Source organism: Theropithecus gelada, chromosome 1, assembly GCF_003255815.1.
Source record: "Theropithecus gelada isolate Dixy chromosome 1, Tgel_1.0, whole genome shotgun sequence".
NCBI lineage: Eukaryota > Metazoa > Chordata > Mammalia > Primates > Cercopithecidae > Theropithecus > Theropithecus gelada.
The window spans coordinates 24,705,017-24,721,842 of NC_037668.1; the positions used below are offsets into that span (position 1 = coordinate 24,705,017).

General features: G+C 47.7%; 1 protein-coding gene and 1 long non-coding RNA gene across 4 annotated transcripts in view; one reads left to right on the top strand and one right to left on the bottom strand.

Moving 5' to 3' along the window:
• The window catches only part of CADM3 (cell adhesion molecule 3), a 29,919-nt gene extending 14,457 nt beyond the window's left edge, over positions 1-15,462 (top strand). The window contains exons 2-11 of one of the 3 annotated variants that reach the window (XM_025391193.1): positions 3,686-3,787; positions 4,586-4,672; positions 5,852-5,992; positions 6,491-6,643; positions 7,646-7,783; positions 8,082-8,252; positions 10,578-10,668; positions 11,103-11,272; positions 13,968-14,093; positions 15,000-15,450. In XM_025391193.1, the coding sequence (XP_025246978.1) occupies positions 3,686-3,787; positions 4,586-4,672; positions 5,852-5,992; positions 6,491-6,643; positions 7,646-7,783; positions 8,082-8,252; positions 10,578-10,668; positions 11,103-11,272; positions 13,968-14,093; positions 15,000-15,118 (1,298 nt within the window). In that variant the 3' untranslated portion in view covers positions 15,119-15,450. Of the gene's footprint in view, positions 1-3,685; positions 3,788-4,585; positions 4,673-5,851; positions 5,993-6,490; positions 6,644-7,645; positions 7,784-8,081; positions 8,253-10,577; positions 10,669-11,102; positions 11,273-13,967; positions 14,094-14,999 lie in introns of all 3 variants that reach the window. The other 2 variants (XM_025391203.1, XM_025391212.1) reach the window with 2 other exon arrangements.
• Positions 10,198-16,590, bottom strand: LOC112628472. Its single transcript, XR_003120428.1, has 4 exons — positions 16,411-16,590; positions 15,008-15,816; positions 14,003-14,076; positions 10,198-12,436 (listed from the first exon to the last, which is right to left on the bottom strand). It is a non-coding gene; the product is annotated as an uncharacterized LOC112628472 (long non-coding RNA).
• Between the last annotated feature and the right edge of the window lie 236 nt (positions 16,591-16,826).

Sequence of the window (16,826 nt, forward strand, 5' to 3'; positions counted from 1 at the left end):
GGCTTTATGCATGGGTAAGGTTTAGACGTGTGAAGATGGGCAAAGGGCATGATCAGCAAAGTTATTGCAGGCAAAGGAATGGATGCAGGAAAACAAAGCGTTCATAGAGAGAGTTCCAAACGGCTTCACAGGCCTGGAATGCACCTGGGGTGAGTGGAGTAGAGAAAAGACAAAACTGAAAGGAAGCTCAGCATCAGACTGTGCAGAACCTTGAAGGCTAGGCTGACAACTTTGGGTATTATCTGCAGAGACTGGAGAGTCAGTGATAGTTTCTAAGCAGGGAAAGAATGTGACCGATATGACTGATCTGCCTGGGCCTTCTCTCACTAATGGTTGTATGGTCTCAGTGACAGAAGCGCCTTCTGAGCTCCTATTTCCACTTCAAATTCCATACCACCCATTCAGAGTACTCCTAAGTTTTCCTTTCCAGTCTGAATTCATTGAGAGAATTCATGCTGATGTCATAAATGACTGACACAATCTGAATCCAAGGAAGGTACAAGTCTTTCACAACCCAGGTTATAATTCCTGCTACTTACCCATGTTTCTGTTGATAGCATTATAATCACTCATCCACTCCCTGGGGAGTGGCCATTCGTAATTTATTATACAGGCTTACAATTTTATAAAAACGACAGGGTAACTTTCAAGCGTATTAAGAGTCAGTTCTCAAGAGAAGACATGAGATTATAAGTGCATTTCAAAATTAGAGGGAGAAATGTCACCCCAGGGGGAAGAAAAAAAAACCAGCCACCTCTTACAGTTTCTTAAGACACCACAAATCAGAGTGAGTTCTCTGTAAACCCATAGAGGCAATACATCATGCATATCCCAAATATGCCATTTATTGGAGATTATTTGGTTATCAGTCCTCTCATCTGAACAATTCAGTTTGGTTTGAATGATCTACATCACTATTTCACTTATTCATCCTATGCAGAAAAAAAGATGCCTATGAAATGCAGGAGGAGGGGAGGGATGAAAGAAATATGAGCAAGGAGAAAAGCAACTGAGGAGGATGCAGAAAAAAGCACAGATGAAAGAAGAAACAGGAGAGTGAAGACTAAGCCCATGCTGTTGGACAGAATACATGCTCTGCCTGATTCACAATATAGATAGCACAGTGCCAAGTGTGGCTGAATGAATTACCAGAGCCAATTAAATGTACCGAGAGCCCACTATGGGCTAAGTGCTAAAGATACAACGATGAATAACTTAAGGCTCTTGCTCTTAACCAGCTCAAAGTTTAGATGAGGAGACTGATAACTAAGCAAGTAAATCACACTGGAATGCTGTAAGAAACATAAAATGTTGAAAAAGCCCCCAAAGCACCATCAGAGACAGAAAGGATTCTGGAGAGGTATGCTATTTGTGTGCCTTTAGGTAAGTAATTGAACCTCATTGTAAAAAGCAGTTCTTTCTGGCTGCCTATCTCTTGAGTTTGTTCTGAGATTAAGTGAATTCGTGGTTGAAAATCCACTCTGCAAACTGAAAGTCCTATACCATGGTATGAGACGGCTATTTCCTGCACTGATTTGAGCAAAGGCCTATTTAATACTCACTGTGCACTGGACACCAATACCGAGGGGCTGAGTGTGACTCCTGTCTGTCTTCTCCCTGTCCCTCTGCCGTCGTCCCACACCTTGGCACAACCAATTTGGTTCCCTACTGTGTGCTGACGTTCGCACAGGGCACCCACGAACACATAACCGGAGAAACAATATGAGCACTCACCACCTTCAGGTTGCCTCCGTCCTCCGTGTGCACAGAAGGTAGCAGGGTGAGTGTGAGGCACTCAGGGAGAGCCCCTGCTGGATGTGACAGCCCTGACCCTCTCCCCAGCCCCCTTTCCTTCTCTCATTCTCATCCTGCTTGCCTCTCTTTTATCGACAATTCCCCTTCCCGCCTTTCCTGCCTACTTCTTTCTACTTGTGACTGTTTTTCTCTGTTTTCTCCGCTTTACTCCTTCTCAGCATTTGGGCATTAGCGCTTCTCCCATTTAAGAACAGAGCAATTTCTAAAATCTCCTGGAAGCTGTCTGTGAGGAGAAGAGAAGAGGGGCGGTGCCTCCATGGAAGCCAGGGAACCTCCGCAGCTGTCTCAGAGCCCCATTCCCATGCTAGGACTCTCGAACGCCGCCCGCTTCCTGCCTGACTCCCTCCCCACTCCGGCCTCCCATTCTCTCCCTTCCCTCTCCACCCCTCTTTCTCCTGTACCCCTCGTCTTCTCCCTCCCCTCTCCTCTGGCCCCTCGCCTCTCTTTCCCTTTGCTTCTGATTAGGCAATTCTCTCCCTAGTCCAGTCCTTTTCTTCCTCTGGGACCCTAAGCCCACGTCCCACTTTTCTTTGTAATCTCGACCTCCCGGCCCCCGCGTGCCTTCTCTTGGTCCTAGCGCCCCTTTCTCCCCTCTCCTCTCCCACCTGCCTCTCCCTAGCTGGCTCTGGGTCGCGCTGGGACGACTGGCGAAGTTCTCCCTTGACTCCAGGGCGCGGACACGTAGCAGCTCCGGGCTCTGCTCAGCAGCGGATGAGCTCACTGAATTTTGCGCACTTGATTGGCTACTTCGGGGCCCTGCGGCGGGAGACCCTGAAAAGATTCGCAAGGCCGGTTTCTTTGTCCCTCCGCCTCTTCAGGTTGGGCTAGGGACTTAGGCCATTGGGTATTTCTTGGAAATGGAATTCCAGTAATCAAGAAAGGCATGAGCAGACAGGTAGGGGTAAGGTAGGTGCCAAAGGGAGCATGGAATTGTTTTAAAATTCTCTACGGGGGAATGTAGGAAGAAAGTTTCTCAGTTTCCTTAGTTTCCCTTACAGTACCTCAAGAAAGGGTTTGGGAGCCACCTTGTAGGAAGAGAGCTGAGACGGTGACGCAGGCCCTGGAAAAGGGGTTTGTTGTACCAGAGGAAGGAGCAGACTCAATCATTTAGAGGGGCTAAGGGTAGAGTAGGAAAAAAAGATAATTTGAGTATCCCATAGAAGGTAACAATCTGGGAAGACATGGTACGGCTTTCAGCCCTTACCATGATCTGTTTCTTCAATGGAGGGAGTCTCACGTTGAAACAAATAGAGGTTTGCATTTAAAATCAGGCATTGAATTTCTAGTCTTCGTCTCCTATTTGTATGACCTTGGGCGAGTCATTTCATTCTATTTTAACTCTGCAAAATAAGAATGATAATATCCTTGTACTTATTTTACAGGTTTATTAAGAGGATTACATGTGAAAGTATTTTCTAATTATTAAATGTGTAGTAATTTTAGTGAATCGTATGGTGGAGCAGAAAATTCTGGATAAGGAATGAGAAATCTTTGGTGGTCTTTCATTTTTCTATAGTGACCTTCACCAAGTCACTTTTAACCTTTAAGGGTTTCATTGTCCTCATCTACAAAGTCGGAGAACTAGACTGGATGAACTCTTAAGATCTCTTTGGCACTAATATTCTGTGACTGACTGATAAAAAGTTAGCATCCTCCTTTAATTCACCCCTTCAGAGAAAAGGTCACTTCCTTTTTCAGAACTCTAGTTAATTTCTCCCGTTGGTGAGAAAACTACCTTCTGTTAGGTATCCCGGTGGACCTATTTTTCATAGGGACCTAGACTTTCCCACATGCCCAGCAATGAAAGTAGAGCCCCACACTGTAGCAGGATACATGTAGGGCTCATGCTTGATGGAGATTCTCTCCCCAGGCTACTGGCAGGAGCAGGATTTGGAGCTGGGAACTCTGGCTCCACTCGACGAGGCCATCAGCTCCACAGTCTGGAGCAGCTCTGACATGCTGGCCAGTCAAGGTGAGAATCCAGGCCCCTCATCTCAATGTCCCTCAGTTCCCTCACTCATCCTCACATCCTCTCCCACTCATGTTGCCTTCACCACATGTTCTCACTCCTCTCATTACCACACAGCACTTTCTCCTTTCCATCTGACATTTTAGTTCTTAGTCTGCACCACCAAATTCTGTTGCACCTACTCCTTCTTCCCTTACTCCAGTACAGAGACCTCTGTACACCCTACACTTCTTTCCAAAAATAAAATGATTCCAGGGGAATATATTACTCAAAATAAAGAGGTTCTGGAAAGACACAATCTAAGGTAGAATTCTTCAAAGGGAACCAGGGACAAAGGGATGACTGGTCAAAAATTGGCACGTGGCTATGGTAAATGAAAGGTTTCTCAAACCATTTGAGAGGTTTTAGGAATATATCACTTTCAACTTTACTCAGCCAGCTCAGTCCCTGGTACACTAATCTCAGAATCATGGTTTTAAGGCTCAATTTAGATGATGACTTGAGAAGCATTTCAATGAAAAGGGCACCGTATTGAAAGACACAGGAACAAAGTTCTAGTTCTAACTCAAGTTAGTACAATGAGCTTAGGCAGTCATTGCATCTCCATTGCCTCATTGCCTACATTTGTAAAATGAGGGATTCCATGATCCCAAAGATCTCACTCAGTTCTACTAATTTTTACAATTCTTAATGCTGAAACTAACCACCAGGCTTGTGCTCCAATTTGGGAACAGTCACCCTGAACAGTCGATGCTATCAGTCAATAGCATCAACTCCAGCAGACACATCTTCATTCCTCAGGGCCTCTGCTCTACTGGGAGCACCCATTGGGTATTTCTTGGAAATGGAATTCCAGTAACCAAGAAAGGAATAAGCAGACAGGCAGGGGTAAGGTAGGTTCCAAAAGGAGCATAGAGTTGTTTTAAAATTCTCTACAGGGGAATGTAGGAAGTAAGTTTCTTAGTTTCCTATTCAGACATAAGCAATGTTGATTAAATAATTTAGTGTCAAAGAACAGATTTTTGTGGATGCATTAGAATGAGAGCTGGAAGGTGTTGTCTATTTTAGATTTGTTCGGTGGGGATCAGTGCTACTGAGTCACAGAGTCAGTTCTGAAGATGAGGGAATCAATACAAGAAATCAGAATCCATGCTGTGGGGAACATGGAACAACAGGAAGCAAGTGTCCTGGAGCCTGAGGGGCTCCCAGGTAGGCCTGACCAGAAGGCACAGTTGAGATTCAAATGCCTCATCCATAAGATACCTTCCTAGTCCTTTTTGTTTTGTTTTGTTTAACTTGACTAAGGAGAGAAGGATTAGAAAGCATGTTTTCATCACATTGAAGAGAAAACCTTAATCCTTCCCTCTTTAAAATGACATCAGGATGGTGATTTGGGTTGTGTGTTGGGAGGCGGGTAACACTAATACCACGGGGAATATGCTAAGGGCCTTGATTGAAGGGAAGTTATTGTTAGAAGAATTGAAAAGTATGTAAAAATGTTTCACTTTTAAAAATATTTTGTTTGATTGTTTGTTTTGCAGTTTTCTACCAGCTACCTTTGTGTAAATGAATGCGCAACCCAAGAGCTGGTTTAGCCTTTTCCCCATTTTAGTTTAAGGATTATTAGTCACAACCGCTTCTCCTGTTCTTGTTCTTATATGTAGGTGGTGGCAGGAAGGCAAAACATAGAACGACAGATATGTATGTGTGTTTTCAAAGGTAAATGGTAGAACCGTATCAGAAAAGACACATGTGGAGTGGTATGTGCAGATTTGGGGTGCCTTTACTCCTCTAAATATTCGTGGCCCTGTCAGTTCATTCAGGAAACATTTAACAAGTGACTATTTGTTTTTCTGTGTATTCAAAGTAAGTGAAACTAAGATCTGTCTTTCCGTCCACCGCCACCCACCACCTCTTTTCCTTCCCCCATGAAACCTTAAGGGTACACAGAGACCTTGTGTACACCAGGTCCTTGGATGGTCTGGATTAGATGAGGTGTACTTTGGCTCAGAAATGGGAGGAGGGGCTAGGGGTCCTCAGGAAACTAACCCTCTTCTACTCCTGCAGACAGCCAGCCCTGGACATCTGATGAAACAGTGGTGGCTGGTGGCACCGTGGTGCTCAAGTGCCAAGTGAAAGATCACGAGGACTCATCCCTGCAATGGTCTAACCCTGCTCAGCAGACTCTCTACTTTGGGGAGAAGAGAGGTAGTATCTCATGAGTTATCTTTCTGCGTGAAAACCATGGGCTAGAGAAGGGGACTGCAGACACCAAGGGGAACTGTTCCTATCATCCAGAGGCTGAGAAACATGGCAGTATGCTGTTTTAAGATATAACAAGCCATGAGTTCCCCAACTAGTTCCAGTATTGCAGCTGTGGTTTAGAGCATGCACAGTCTTATAGGGTTCTAGAGTGACTTCACCCCACAGCAACTCTAACAGGAAGCTGAAGTCAATGTTACCTTAGGTATCTGACAAGGAAGCTCACAAAATCCAACATACTTTCTGAGTATCTCTTAGGCTACTATGTCCAATGACCCAGAAAAGTGACTGAATGACTTAAAGACTGCTTAAACTCAGGAGCAGTTATTTTTTCCCCACCCACCATACTACACCCCTTCCCCCAAAGAAGCTGGCCTGGGATTGGAAGGTAAACATGAAAGGTGCCGGTAAAATCCTAGCTTTCCGTTCTCTTGATTTCCCCAGCCCTTCGAGATAATCGAATTCAGCTGGTTACCTCTACTCCCCACGAGCTCAGCATCAGCATCAGCAATGTGGCCCTGGCAGACGAGGGCGAGTACACCTGCTCAATCTTCACTATGCCTGTGCGAACTGCCAAGTCCCTCGTCACTGTGCTAGGTGAGACTCCCAAACCCCAGTGTCTCTACAGCATGCTTCCTTGCAAACAAACCTCCCTGGATGGGTCCCTGAAGCAGCTGGGAGCCAGGCAAGTCTCCAAGCACTTTAGGAAAGTTCAGCCTGTGTTCCCCTGGCAATGGGATAAAATGTAAAAAGAAATGTGTTTTAATCCTTTGTGCTCTAGTTACTGTTTGATCTAGGACAAACTTTTTTTTTTTTTGAGACGGAGTCTCGCTCTGTCGCCCAGGCTGGAGTGCAGTGGCGAGGTCTGGGCTCACTGCCACCTCCACCTCCACCTCCCAGGTTCACGCCATTCTCCTGCCCCAGCCTCCCGAGTAGCTGGGACTACAGGCACCCGCTACGATGTCCGGCTAATTTTTTTGTATTTTTAGTAAAGACGGGGTTTCACCATGTTAGCCAGGATGGCCTCCATCTCCTGACCTCGTGATCTGTCTGCCTCGGCCTTCCAAAGTGCTGGGATTACAGGCGTGAGCCACCGCTCCTGGCTAGGACAAACTTCTTCCTCTCTTTGAGTCTGAATTTTCTCTTATAACAGAGAGATGATCATACCCCTTCTACTTACCTCCCAAGATGGTGTGAGGAAAACACAAGACATGAATGTGTTATAATTTCCAAAATAAGTACCCCAGTTGCTTACATGCTCTCATCTTCATCCTATATTTCATCCTATATTTCAACTTCCTTCTTTGCCTCTCTGAGACTCACACTATTTCTGTGGCCACCCAGTTGTGCTGTAAGTGGAGGATCATGTATCACGTCTGTGCTATGGCATAGCTCCTCACTACCATGCTGTCTCCCACAGGCCTTCCCTTCTGGTCCTCAGGGAGGAGATCAAAAAGAAAGATGATTTATCTAGTCTTCTACCCATCAGAAATTATAGTAGAACCTAGGTACACAGAGAAACCATCTCCACAGTGAGAACAGAAGTGTGACCCCATGGTGCCTCTCCTTCCTATCCTGGCCATCCCTTATCCATGGCAGGAATTCCACAGAAGCCCATCATCACTGGTTATAAATCTTCATTACGGGAAAAGGACACAGCCACCCTAAACTGTCAGTCTTCTGGGAGCAAGCCTGCAGCCCGGCTCACCTGGAGAAAGGGTGACCAAGAACTCCACGGTGAGTACCTCCTGCCTTGGGGTTACAAGAGAAAGTGGTGCTGGAAAGAGAGAGAAGTGCCTGTCTATGAATGTACATAGGAGGCATGGTATGGAAGAGAACACGTATTTTGTGTGCACTCAAGTGCCTATGTGTGTGTTGGGGCCTACATTCTCCCTGCCACAGCTTTCTAAGTTTATCTAGGTTGAGACTCACCATCTGTACGTCTACAGTGAGGCCCACATGATATCTGTATGTTGGGTTTACTCTGTGTCTCTCTCTGTGTGTTTGTGTGTGTGCCACTGTTTCTGCACTCTAGGAGAACCAACCCGCATACAGGAAGATCCCAATGGTAAAACCTTCACTGTCAGCAGCTCGGTGACATTCCAGGTTACCCGGGAGGATGATGGGGCGAACATCGTGTGCTCTGTGAACCATGAATCTCTAAAGGGAGCTGACAGATCCACCTCTCAACGCATTGAAGTTTTATGTATGTCATGGGCTTGGGGATGAAGAAGGATGAGATATGAGATGAGGACTAGGGTAAAAGAATGCAGGTGACTGTGTGTGAAACAACACGCACAGTTAAGTGGATAGGTAGAAAATGAAACAAGGACTGCCAGGACTAGGCCAGGGTTGACAAACTCTTTACAGAGGGCCCAGTAATGAATATTTTAGGCTTTGAGACCCATACTGTCTCTGTGTCAACTACTTAATTCTGCTGTTGTTGTAGGGACGCAGTCATAGACAATATGTAAAAAATGAGCTGGGCTGTGTTCCAGTAAAACTTTATTTACTAAAGCATGCAGGTGGCAGGATTTGGTCCAACGGGATACCAACCCCTGGGCTAGGCCAGTGTAATATAGCCAGACTGCAAACTGTGGTGGTAACTGTAGTAACTTAGGATTCCCAGGAAGTAGTTTCTAGTCTGCACTCCACCACTAACTAGCTGTGTGATATTCAGAAAATTACTTTACCCCACTGAGCCTGATTCTTTATTTGCTAAGTGAAAGCGGTGAGCATGGGGATCACTACAACTTTATCTCAGTTTAACGTTCTATGATTTCAAGAAAATATGGGTGGTAGGAAAGCACAGTTTCCCTGGCATCGTTATTCCCAGATCTTTTCCTTACTGACTGCTCTTCTATTTGCCCCAGCTCCATGTATTTTCCTGGGATTCTGACCTGAAATGGCCACTGTCACTTTCACTACTCCTAGCCCTTCCAAGGACATTCTCACCCTCTATGGAATTTGCCTTTAGTATGGTTAGGACACTTCTGAGGAAGTTTGGAAATGGGAATTTCTCATCGGAGGAAATTCGGAAATTTGTAAAGAACAGCCTTTCTGGGTGGAGAAACCAAAGGGAAAAGAATCCGCGAAACTCCAACCGGAGAAGTTAGAGTTAGGAAATGGTGCATTCCCTGTCCTAACTTACCTAAAAGTTGGGCAGTTTTCAAAATAACCAAACCCCTTCATCCTCTTCTTGTGGAATCAACTTAGGCCCAATTATTTTCCTAACTTCAGTGCTATTTAATAATATCTTAGACCCATTACTCAAACTTTAACCTGAGGTAGGTTTAGGGTGGCATCGCTATTCATTTAGCAGACTCAGTCCGCAGGCAGACAATCCAGATTCTAGACGCAGTGCTGCCGCTTACTAGCTGTGCTCCTTTGGCCAAAGCATTTCATTTTTCTGTGTCTCCTGCTTACTTCGCTAAGTTACTGTGAGGATAAATAAAACAGTGCACGTGAAAGAACTTTGTAAATGTCAAAGTTCTATATTCCTATAAGGTACTTCTCTAATTATTAGCTCCTAGTGTGAGGCCCTGACCTGGAGCTTTTCCCCCACCGCCCTTTGGTTCCTGGCCAGAGCTAAAGCCTTGGTCCCCTGCCTGAGCCCCAAAGACTCCTCTGTTAGATACCAGACCATCTGGCAGTTACTTGCCAGGGACCCTTTTGGCCCAACTGTGATCAGCAGTCAGTCAACAAATGCTATACTTCAGGCACTGTGCTAGAGGTTTCTATGGCTGTGGGGTCCCAGAACACCCATTCTTTCACCTGGCCTGATTCTCTGTGTCCCATTTGATTTGGCTGAAACACGTTCATTAACTGGTTGTTAAGGTTGGCTCTATCCTTAGGGGAAGCTCAGTCTCTTTATCTGTTGTTCTCGACCAGCATCTGGTTGTATTGTTCTGAGCGGCCATCTGGACCTAGCCTCCTAAGCAGCCCTTCGGCGTCAATGGCAGATGCCATTCTTCCTTCACAGAGCCCTTCTGTATTGTGTCAGTGCCTTTTTGCAGCCAAAATATGACCCCGGTCTCTTGCTGTTTCAAAGCTCTCACTTCGTGTTTGGACTGACCATTCAAAATGATGTTTTGTGTTCAAGCATTGCTTCTAGTTCTAAGCTCCCTTGCAGAGCGGAGAGAACTGATAAGTTGTGAGCTCAATACGTGGCAAGTTCAAGTTTATTTGTTCTGTAAAAAATATGTATTAGGTCCTTCCTATGTGCTAGGAAGTTTGCTAGGCACAGGCAAACCACTCATTGCCCTTCTCAGCTTTCTGTTAAGGCATCTCTTAGAGTCCCAACAAGGACAGACCTTCCAGAATCCTATCACACAAGGCTGCAAGAGAAGTTGCTCACTTCTTCAATAGCAATAATGGTCCTTGTTCATAAGAATTAGGAGAAGGAAGGTCTTTGTGGCGCTTCTTGGGCTGCGGAAACATTTAGAGGTAGAAGCTGTAGTGTGCAACTAAGCGAGGGAATCTCCTAAGCTGTGTGGGGAGGTTTTCATTGACACCATTTCCTTCTCCACAGACACACCGACTGCGATGATTAGGCCAGACCCTCCCCATCCTCGTGAGGGCCAGAAGCTGTTGCTACACTGTGAGGGTCGTGGCAATCCAGTGTAAGAAGATCCATTTCCTGGTCTCCTCCTTACTCTCCACATTCTCAGATTGTCTTCTTCACATAACAGCTCCTTCCTATCTCCTCTCTATTGTCTGACCTGAGCCTCTCATTTCCCTGACTGTCCAATAATGTCCACCTGCAATTAGTTCTTCTACAAAGCAGCACAAGTTGAAAGGGGCCACTCCCTAGCTCAGTCCCTGAGTTTCCTACAAAGGCCAAGTTAAAGTAAGATACAAGTCAGGAGATTTCCAGCTTCCCCAGAACGAACCCCAAGAGTCCACCTGGAGTATAACAGCTCCAATGTCTCTGGCCCTGATAATTTCTCCAGCCTCATCAAACAGTCCTTGACATCCCTGCTCCCAGTTATTTTTTTTTCTTTTAGCTCCCTGGCCTATGCTCTCCTGAGCTCTTCTGATTTGTCTGCCTCGACAGCCCCCAGCAGTACCTATGGGAGAAGGAGGGCAGTGTGCCACCCCTGAAGATGACCCAAGAGAGTGCCCTGATCTTCCCCTTCCTCAATAAGAGTGACAGCGGCACCTACGGCTGCACGGCCACCAGCAACATGGGCAGCTACAAGGCCTACTACACTCTCAACGTTAATGGTGAGCCCTCCTCAGTTCTCTTCCTCCAGAATCTCCTTTCTCTGTCCATCATATTCCCTTTTAAAATACTTCTTGATAACATCCCCAAACTGTGACGGGGAGTGGAGGAAAGGAAAACCAGCCCACCACTGGGGTCCCTGAGGGCTTAGGTCCCAGGTCCACTCTAGAATGTGAAATGGCCGCTTAGTGAAAAAACATTAGAAGGGTGGGCTCTCATCTGCCTTTCTTTGGTAGTAGTGGCCTGGGTGACACCATCTTCCATCCCCTGCACTTGTCTGACCACAAGAACAATAATTCTGTGTGCAGAGGCCCCAAAGCCTGTCAAGTGCAGGCGCAGGTGCATTTCCTTCTCTAACTGGCTCTTCTCAGAGTTGCTTCTCCTAAGATTAGGTATTGGGTGCAATGCAACTGCTGTCATTTTTTTCTCTGCCCACCTTAAGCACACGGTACTGGGTCTGGACAGAAAATAGAGAGAAGCTTGTATTATGCCAAGAGACAGAATCTTTTCTCAGATGCTGTATCTTCTAGAAGGACCAGGTGATGCTCCTTCTCTGAAGTTCTTCTCAAAGCTGTGACCACAAAACCCAGCTTCAGGAGTTGTGGCAGGGTGGCACAGAGGCCCCTTTATGGAGAGTTGACGGGGGATTTTTTTGAAGATCCCAATGGCTGTGGGCCCCACCAGAAAGTCTTGTAAATCTTTTCTCAGAATAGGGGAAATGCATTGTCAGGGAACTGTCAGAGGCTCCCTTACTTGAAACACTCATTAAAACAGTTGGGGGGATAAGAGCCAGGCCTCCCAGCGATAAGAGGTTTGAGTTCTTGAGATCAGAATGTCTAGATGGGTGATTCCCACTCCAGGGGCAGACCTCAGCATGTGGGAGCTGCCTCAGCACAACAAGGCTATTGTAGGATGCCAAGAGCAAGGACAATGCACTGAGCTCCGGTCTCTGCCCCCAGATCTCTCCAGACCAATCTGATGATGACTGGCAGTGAGAGAAAGTTCTTATGTCCTTGTGGTTGGTATCTTGCTGATCTCCCCTCTGCCCTGTGCTCAACAGCCAGGCAGAGGGAGTCCTGTGGCACTGCGTCTGTTTCCAGTGCTGACACCTGGTGGTAGAGGGAGCTACTGCATCTTCTTCCAGGAATATCCTTAAGTGGGCCTGACTGGAATGAAATTAAATGCTGTTCTACCTAGAGACGGGGGCCTGTAATTGAGGACCCCAGAGGTCGTTTGGCCATGGAAACCTGTGCTTTTCTAAGGAACTGCCATTTCCATAGCCTGTGGAATAAGTATCCAGGATTGATTTTCCATGTGGACTGTGTCTCACATACTCCCTGAGAGAGAGACAGCAGGTAAACTCACTGCTTCCTCCAAGTTACACCATCACCTCTACCCCAATCATATCATAGATTCCCTGGACTCATCCTCTCCCTTCCTCCCAAGCAGGGCATAAAAAACCAGAACACAAATGTTTTCTTTTCAAATAAGGCGTACACAGGCAAGGAACTGAAACGCGGGCCCAGCCAAGCCTGAGGAGACATAAGGTAGGAAAGACAAAATATGTAAGGAGTCAATGAGGCATTAAGACTCAGGCTGAGCTCATGGAAAACAGCAGCTCTCCCATGGGTGGGAGAGTTATATCTATGGCTACCTCAGAACCATGTGCTGGGCCCATGTGAGTTCTCAGATATTTGGGACTCTGGCTGTGCTGCTACTGTCTTTGCCACACCCGGCCCAGTCTGTGCTGTTGATCCTCTATACAGGTTGTCAATCCTCTGCATAGGTTGCCATGGAGGACAGATGCTGTATATTCAGTGGCAGGGACATCCGCTATCATGAGAGAAAGCACCTTTTCCTTTGCACAAACCTTTGGAGGGTGGCAAAGTGAAGACGGAGTCCCATGCGTCCTTCTCGGGAAAGACAAGAGGCCCGGGGTTTCACTAGAACACTAAACTCCCCTGAACACTAAACTCCCCTGAACACTAAACTCCCCTGCTACAAAGGAACAGTGTTCTTTACATAGGGGCCACAATCTGTCATCTTTCGTAAGGTGCTGTCAAAGTGCTTAATTCTTGGCTCTATCAGCTTTTACTGCTCCTTCCCTATCTGATCTTAGGGCAGCGGGTGAATAGGCTGAGAAGGCCCTTAGAGCTAGGGGAGCTGGCTCAGAATATCAAGCAGACAGGAGAGTAAGAGGCCATGGGGACAGAGAAGGAACACTCTCATAACCCATAAATTAAAAAGAAAAAGAGGGAGAAAAGAAAGAAGGAAGTAAGGGCAGAGGGATGGAGGAAAGAAGGAAGAGAGGAAGGAAGGAAAAGAAGAGGGGGAGTGAGGGAGTCAGGGAGGGAGGAAGGAAGAAAGGAAGAAATGGAGGGAGGGAGGGAAGGAAGGAGAGGCATTAAAGCAATGATCTTTGACCGAGGTCAAGCTTCGGTGCCAACAACTCAATTTATATGACTAGGTATGGGCAGATTTATTTATTTATTCATTAATCCATCAATTTGTTTTAGCAAATACTATAATCCAGGCATGGCATATAAGCACAAAATAAGGCATGACGAATGATGCTGCTCCATTTTCCTGATGTTAGTACCTGTTCCCTGCAGTGTAAGACTATTCATGTCCAAGTTGGAATGCTGTAGGATAAGGGCTCTCCCCAGATCTGACTGTGTGTGTTGCCCTTTCCTCCAGACCCCAGTCCGGTGCCCTCCTCCTCCAGCACCTACCACGCCATCATCGGCGGGATCGTGGCTTTCATTGTCTTCCTGCTGCTCATCATGCTCATCTTCCTTGGACATTACTTGATCCGGCACAAAGGTCAGAAGCACAAGGAGAACATCAGCAGAACTTTGGAGGGGCAGGGAGACCAATCAGAGGCAGGCGTGAGGAGGAGCAGACAATGGAAAGGGCCTTCAGAGACTTGTCAGCCCTTTGGAATGTTTAGGGAATGGAAAATGGAGCCAACCCTATCATTGCCAACCCTGTGATAACTGAGCACCACCAACCCCGCAGTGTAAAGCCTGATCACTTGGGGACGGTCCAAGTGAAATCAAACCTTCCCACTCAGTCAGCGGTTGCTCCCATGCTGCTCTACCTCCAGGTCTCCTGCTGCAAGACAGAGAGATCCTGAAACCGCATCTCCATCTCATTGCTTCCTGCACTTTCTTACTTTCTGTCTGTTTAACCTCATTTTCTTCCTCTTTGATCTCATTGCGTTTCTTTCCTCTCCCACTTTTCTATCTTCTCTCTTATATCCATACCTTCTCTCTACCCTCTTTTCACATTCCTTCCTCTCAGACTTCCTACTCTGCTATTAATTCTAGCCAGCAGCCTGACTCCATAGACTGGTCATACACAAGCCAGATCTCAATTGCTTTGCTCATGAAGCTGACATAGCAGTTCCCCCGTCACCAAGTTGCGTGCACACGCATGCGTACACACACACACACACACACACACACACACACACACACACACCTCTGTCTTGCTTTGTATTATAGATGAGATTCTACTTAGGGGCAGGATTCATTATTCATGAAGGGTGTGGTCAGGTGAGGGATGTTGGAAGCAAAATGCGAATTAGGTAAGGTGGAGTAGAAGAGAGCTATTGGCAAGCCAAAAACGACTTGAGCAGTGTGTGAGTGGGTGGGTGAGAGAGTGGGCAGGGTGGACTCAGAGGTTGGGAAGCTGGTCCTGAGAGGAGAAGCCTCTGTCTCTACACAGGAACCTACCTGACACATGAGGCGAAAGGCTCCGACGATGCCCCAGATGCGGACACGGCCATCATCAATGCAGAAGGCGGGCAGTCGGGAGGGGACGACAAGAAGGAATATTTCATCTAGGGGCGCCTGCCCACTTCCTGCGCCCCCCCCAGGGGCCCCGTGGGGACTGCTGGGGCTATCACCAACCTGGACTTGTACAGAGCGACCCCAGGGCCGCCCCTCCCGCTTGCTCCCCAGCCCACCCACCCCCCTGTACAGAATGTCTGCTTTGGGTGCGGTTTTGTACTCGGTTTGGAATGGGGAGGGAGGAGGGCGGGGGGGAGGGGAGGGTTGCCCTCAGCCCTTTCCGTGGCTTCTCTGCATTTGGGTTATTATTATTTTTGTAACAATCCCAAATCAAATCTGTCTCCAGGCTGGAGAGGCAGGAGCCCTGGGGTGAGAAAGGCAAAAAAACAAACAAAAAAACAAGACCTTGGAGTGTTAGGAGGAGAGTGAAGGTAGAGGGGCGAGGAAGGGTAAGGGGCAGGGCTGGTTTGGAGCTGGGCGCTCTCACCACCCCTCCTTTCAGCCTCTGCAACAGAGCAGCTTCCCAGACTTCTCCAGGAACCCAGAAATGGGATGGTTGTCAACAAAGGTTGGGAGTGGCTTTTCCTCTGGTAGCCTGAGCACTACGAACAAGGAGGCAGGTGCCACCCTGACACCCCTCCTCCATAGCAATGGGAAAGTGATGAGTAGGGGAGTCCTGAGGAGATGTGGCCTGCAGAAGACACGCAGCCATGCAAGGACCCAGGGCTTTAACCTGGGGACGACGCAGGTCCCTGCAAGGAAGAGTAGATTTGGAGAGGAAGGAAATGAACAAAACTGGGCCCTTTCCATAGGAACTGCCCTTGGAGATTGCAGAGGGTGGCTGCCCCTCCTTGCTCCAGCAGCTGTGGGAGAGGCACTGCTCTGGGGCCTGCACTGCCTCTGCCTCCCCTGCTGAGGGGCCCCTCACTCTTACCCAAGACTCTGGATTGTTGCATGGCAACCACTCCTCCCATGGCATTGCTCAGCAACTACTCCTCCCATCCTGGCCACCCTGTGCCCCCTTCCTGGTCCCAACGCCAGCCCTTAGTCCTTCCTCCCTCAGCAGCCAGGCAGACCTAACAACAAAACTACTAAAAGGAGCTTCACTGCACTGAGCTGTTTCCTGCCCAAACTAAGGGAATAATGTGAACTGTGTGCACGTGTGTGTAGTGTGTATACTTGTGTGCATGTGTGCGTGTGTGTGCATGTGCGTGTGAGTGAGAGGCAGAGCGAGGGACTGAGGAGGAGGGCTAAGAGCCAGGGGTCCTGGGCAGGTGGACAGGGCTGTGGGACATGTCGGGGAGGCTTTGGGAATGGCGTATTCCTAGTCAGGGTTCACACCTCACCTGGGATGTTGTTCCATGCTGGTATTTCCTCTGCCACCCCCAATGCCCATCCGTCTTGGAGAAAGGAGTCCCTGGGTGTGTGTTTGCCCAGCTGTCCATTCTATCTCTCCCTGAAACCTGAAACACAGAGCATTCAGCCCTTCCCTGGATTTCCCTCCTCTGAGCCATGGAGTCAGTGCCACAGCCTTTGCTATGCACCTCTCAGGCCTCTCCTTGGCATTGACCCTGGAACAATCTACCACCACCTATTTCTCCCATAGTCTGTACCCAGTGAGTTGAAGGCTGGGTCCCCACCCTTCCTTTTGGTTTCCTGTCTTCCTTCTCATGGCCCCAGCTGGTTGCCGTGGAGATGAGGTTCCTGGTCCTCCCTGTCCTGGCCGGACTGCCCCGCCTCAGATCCAGGATGCCCTTGGCAT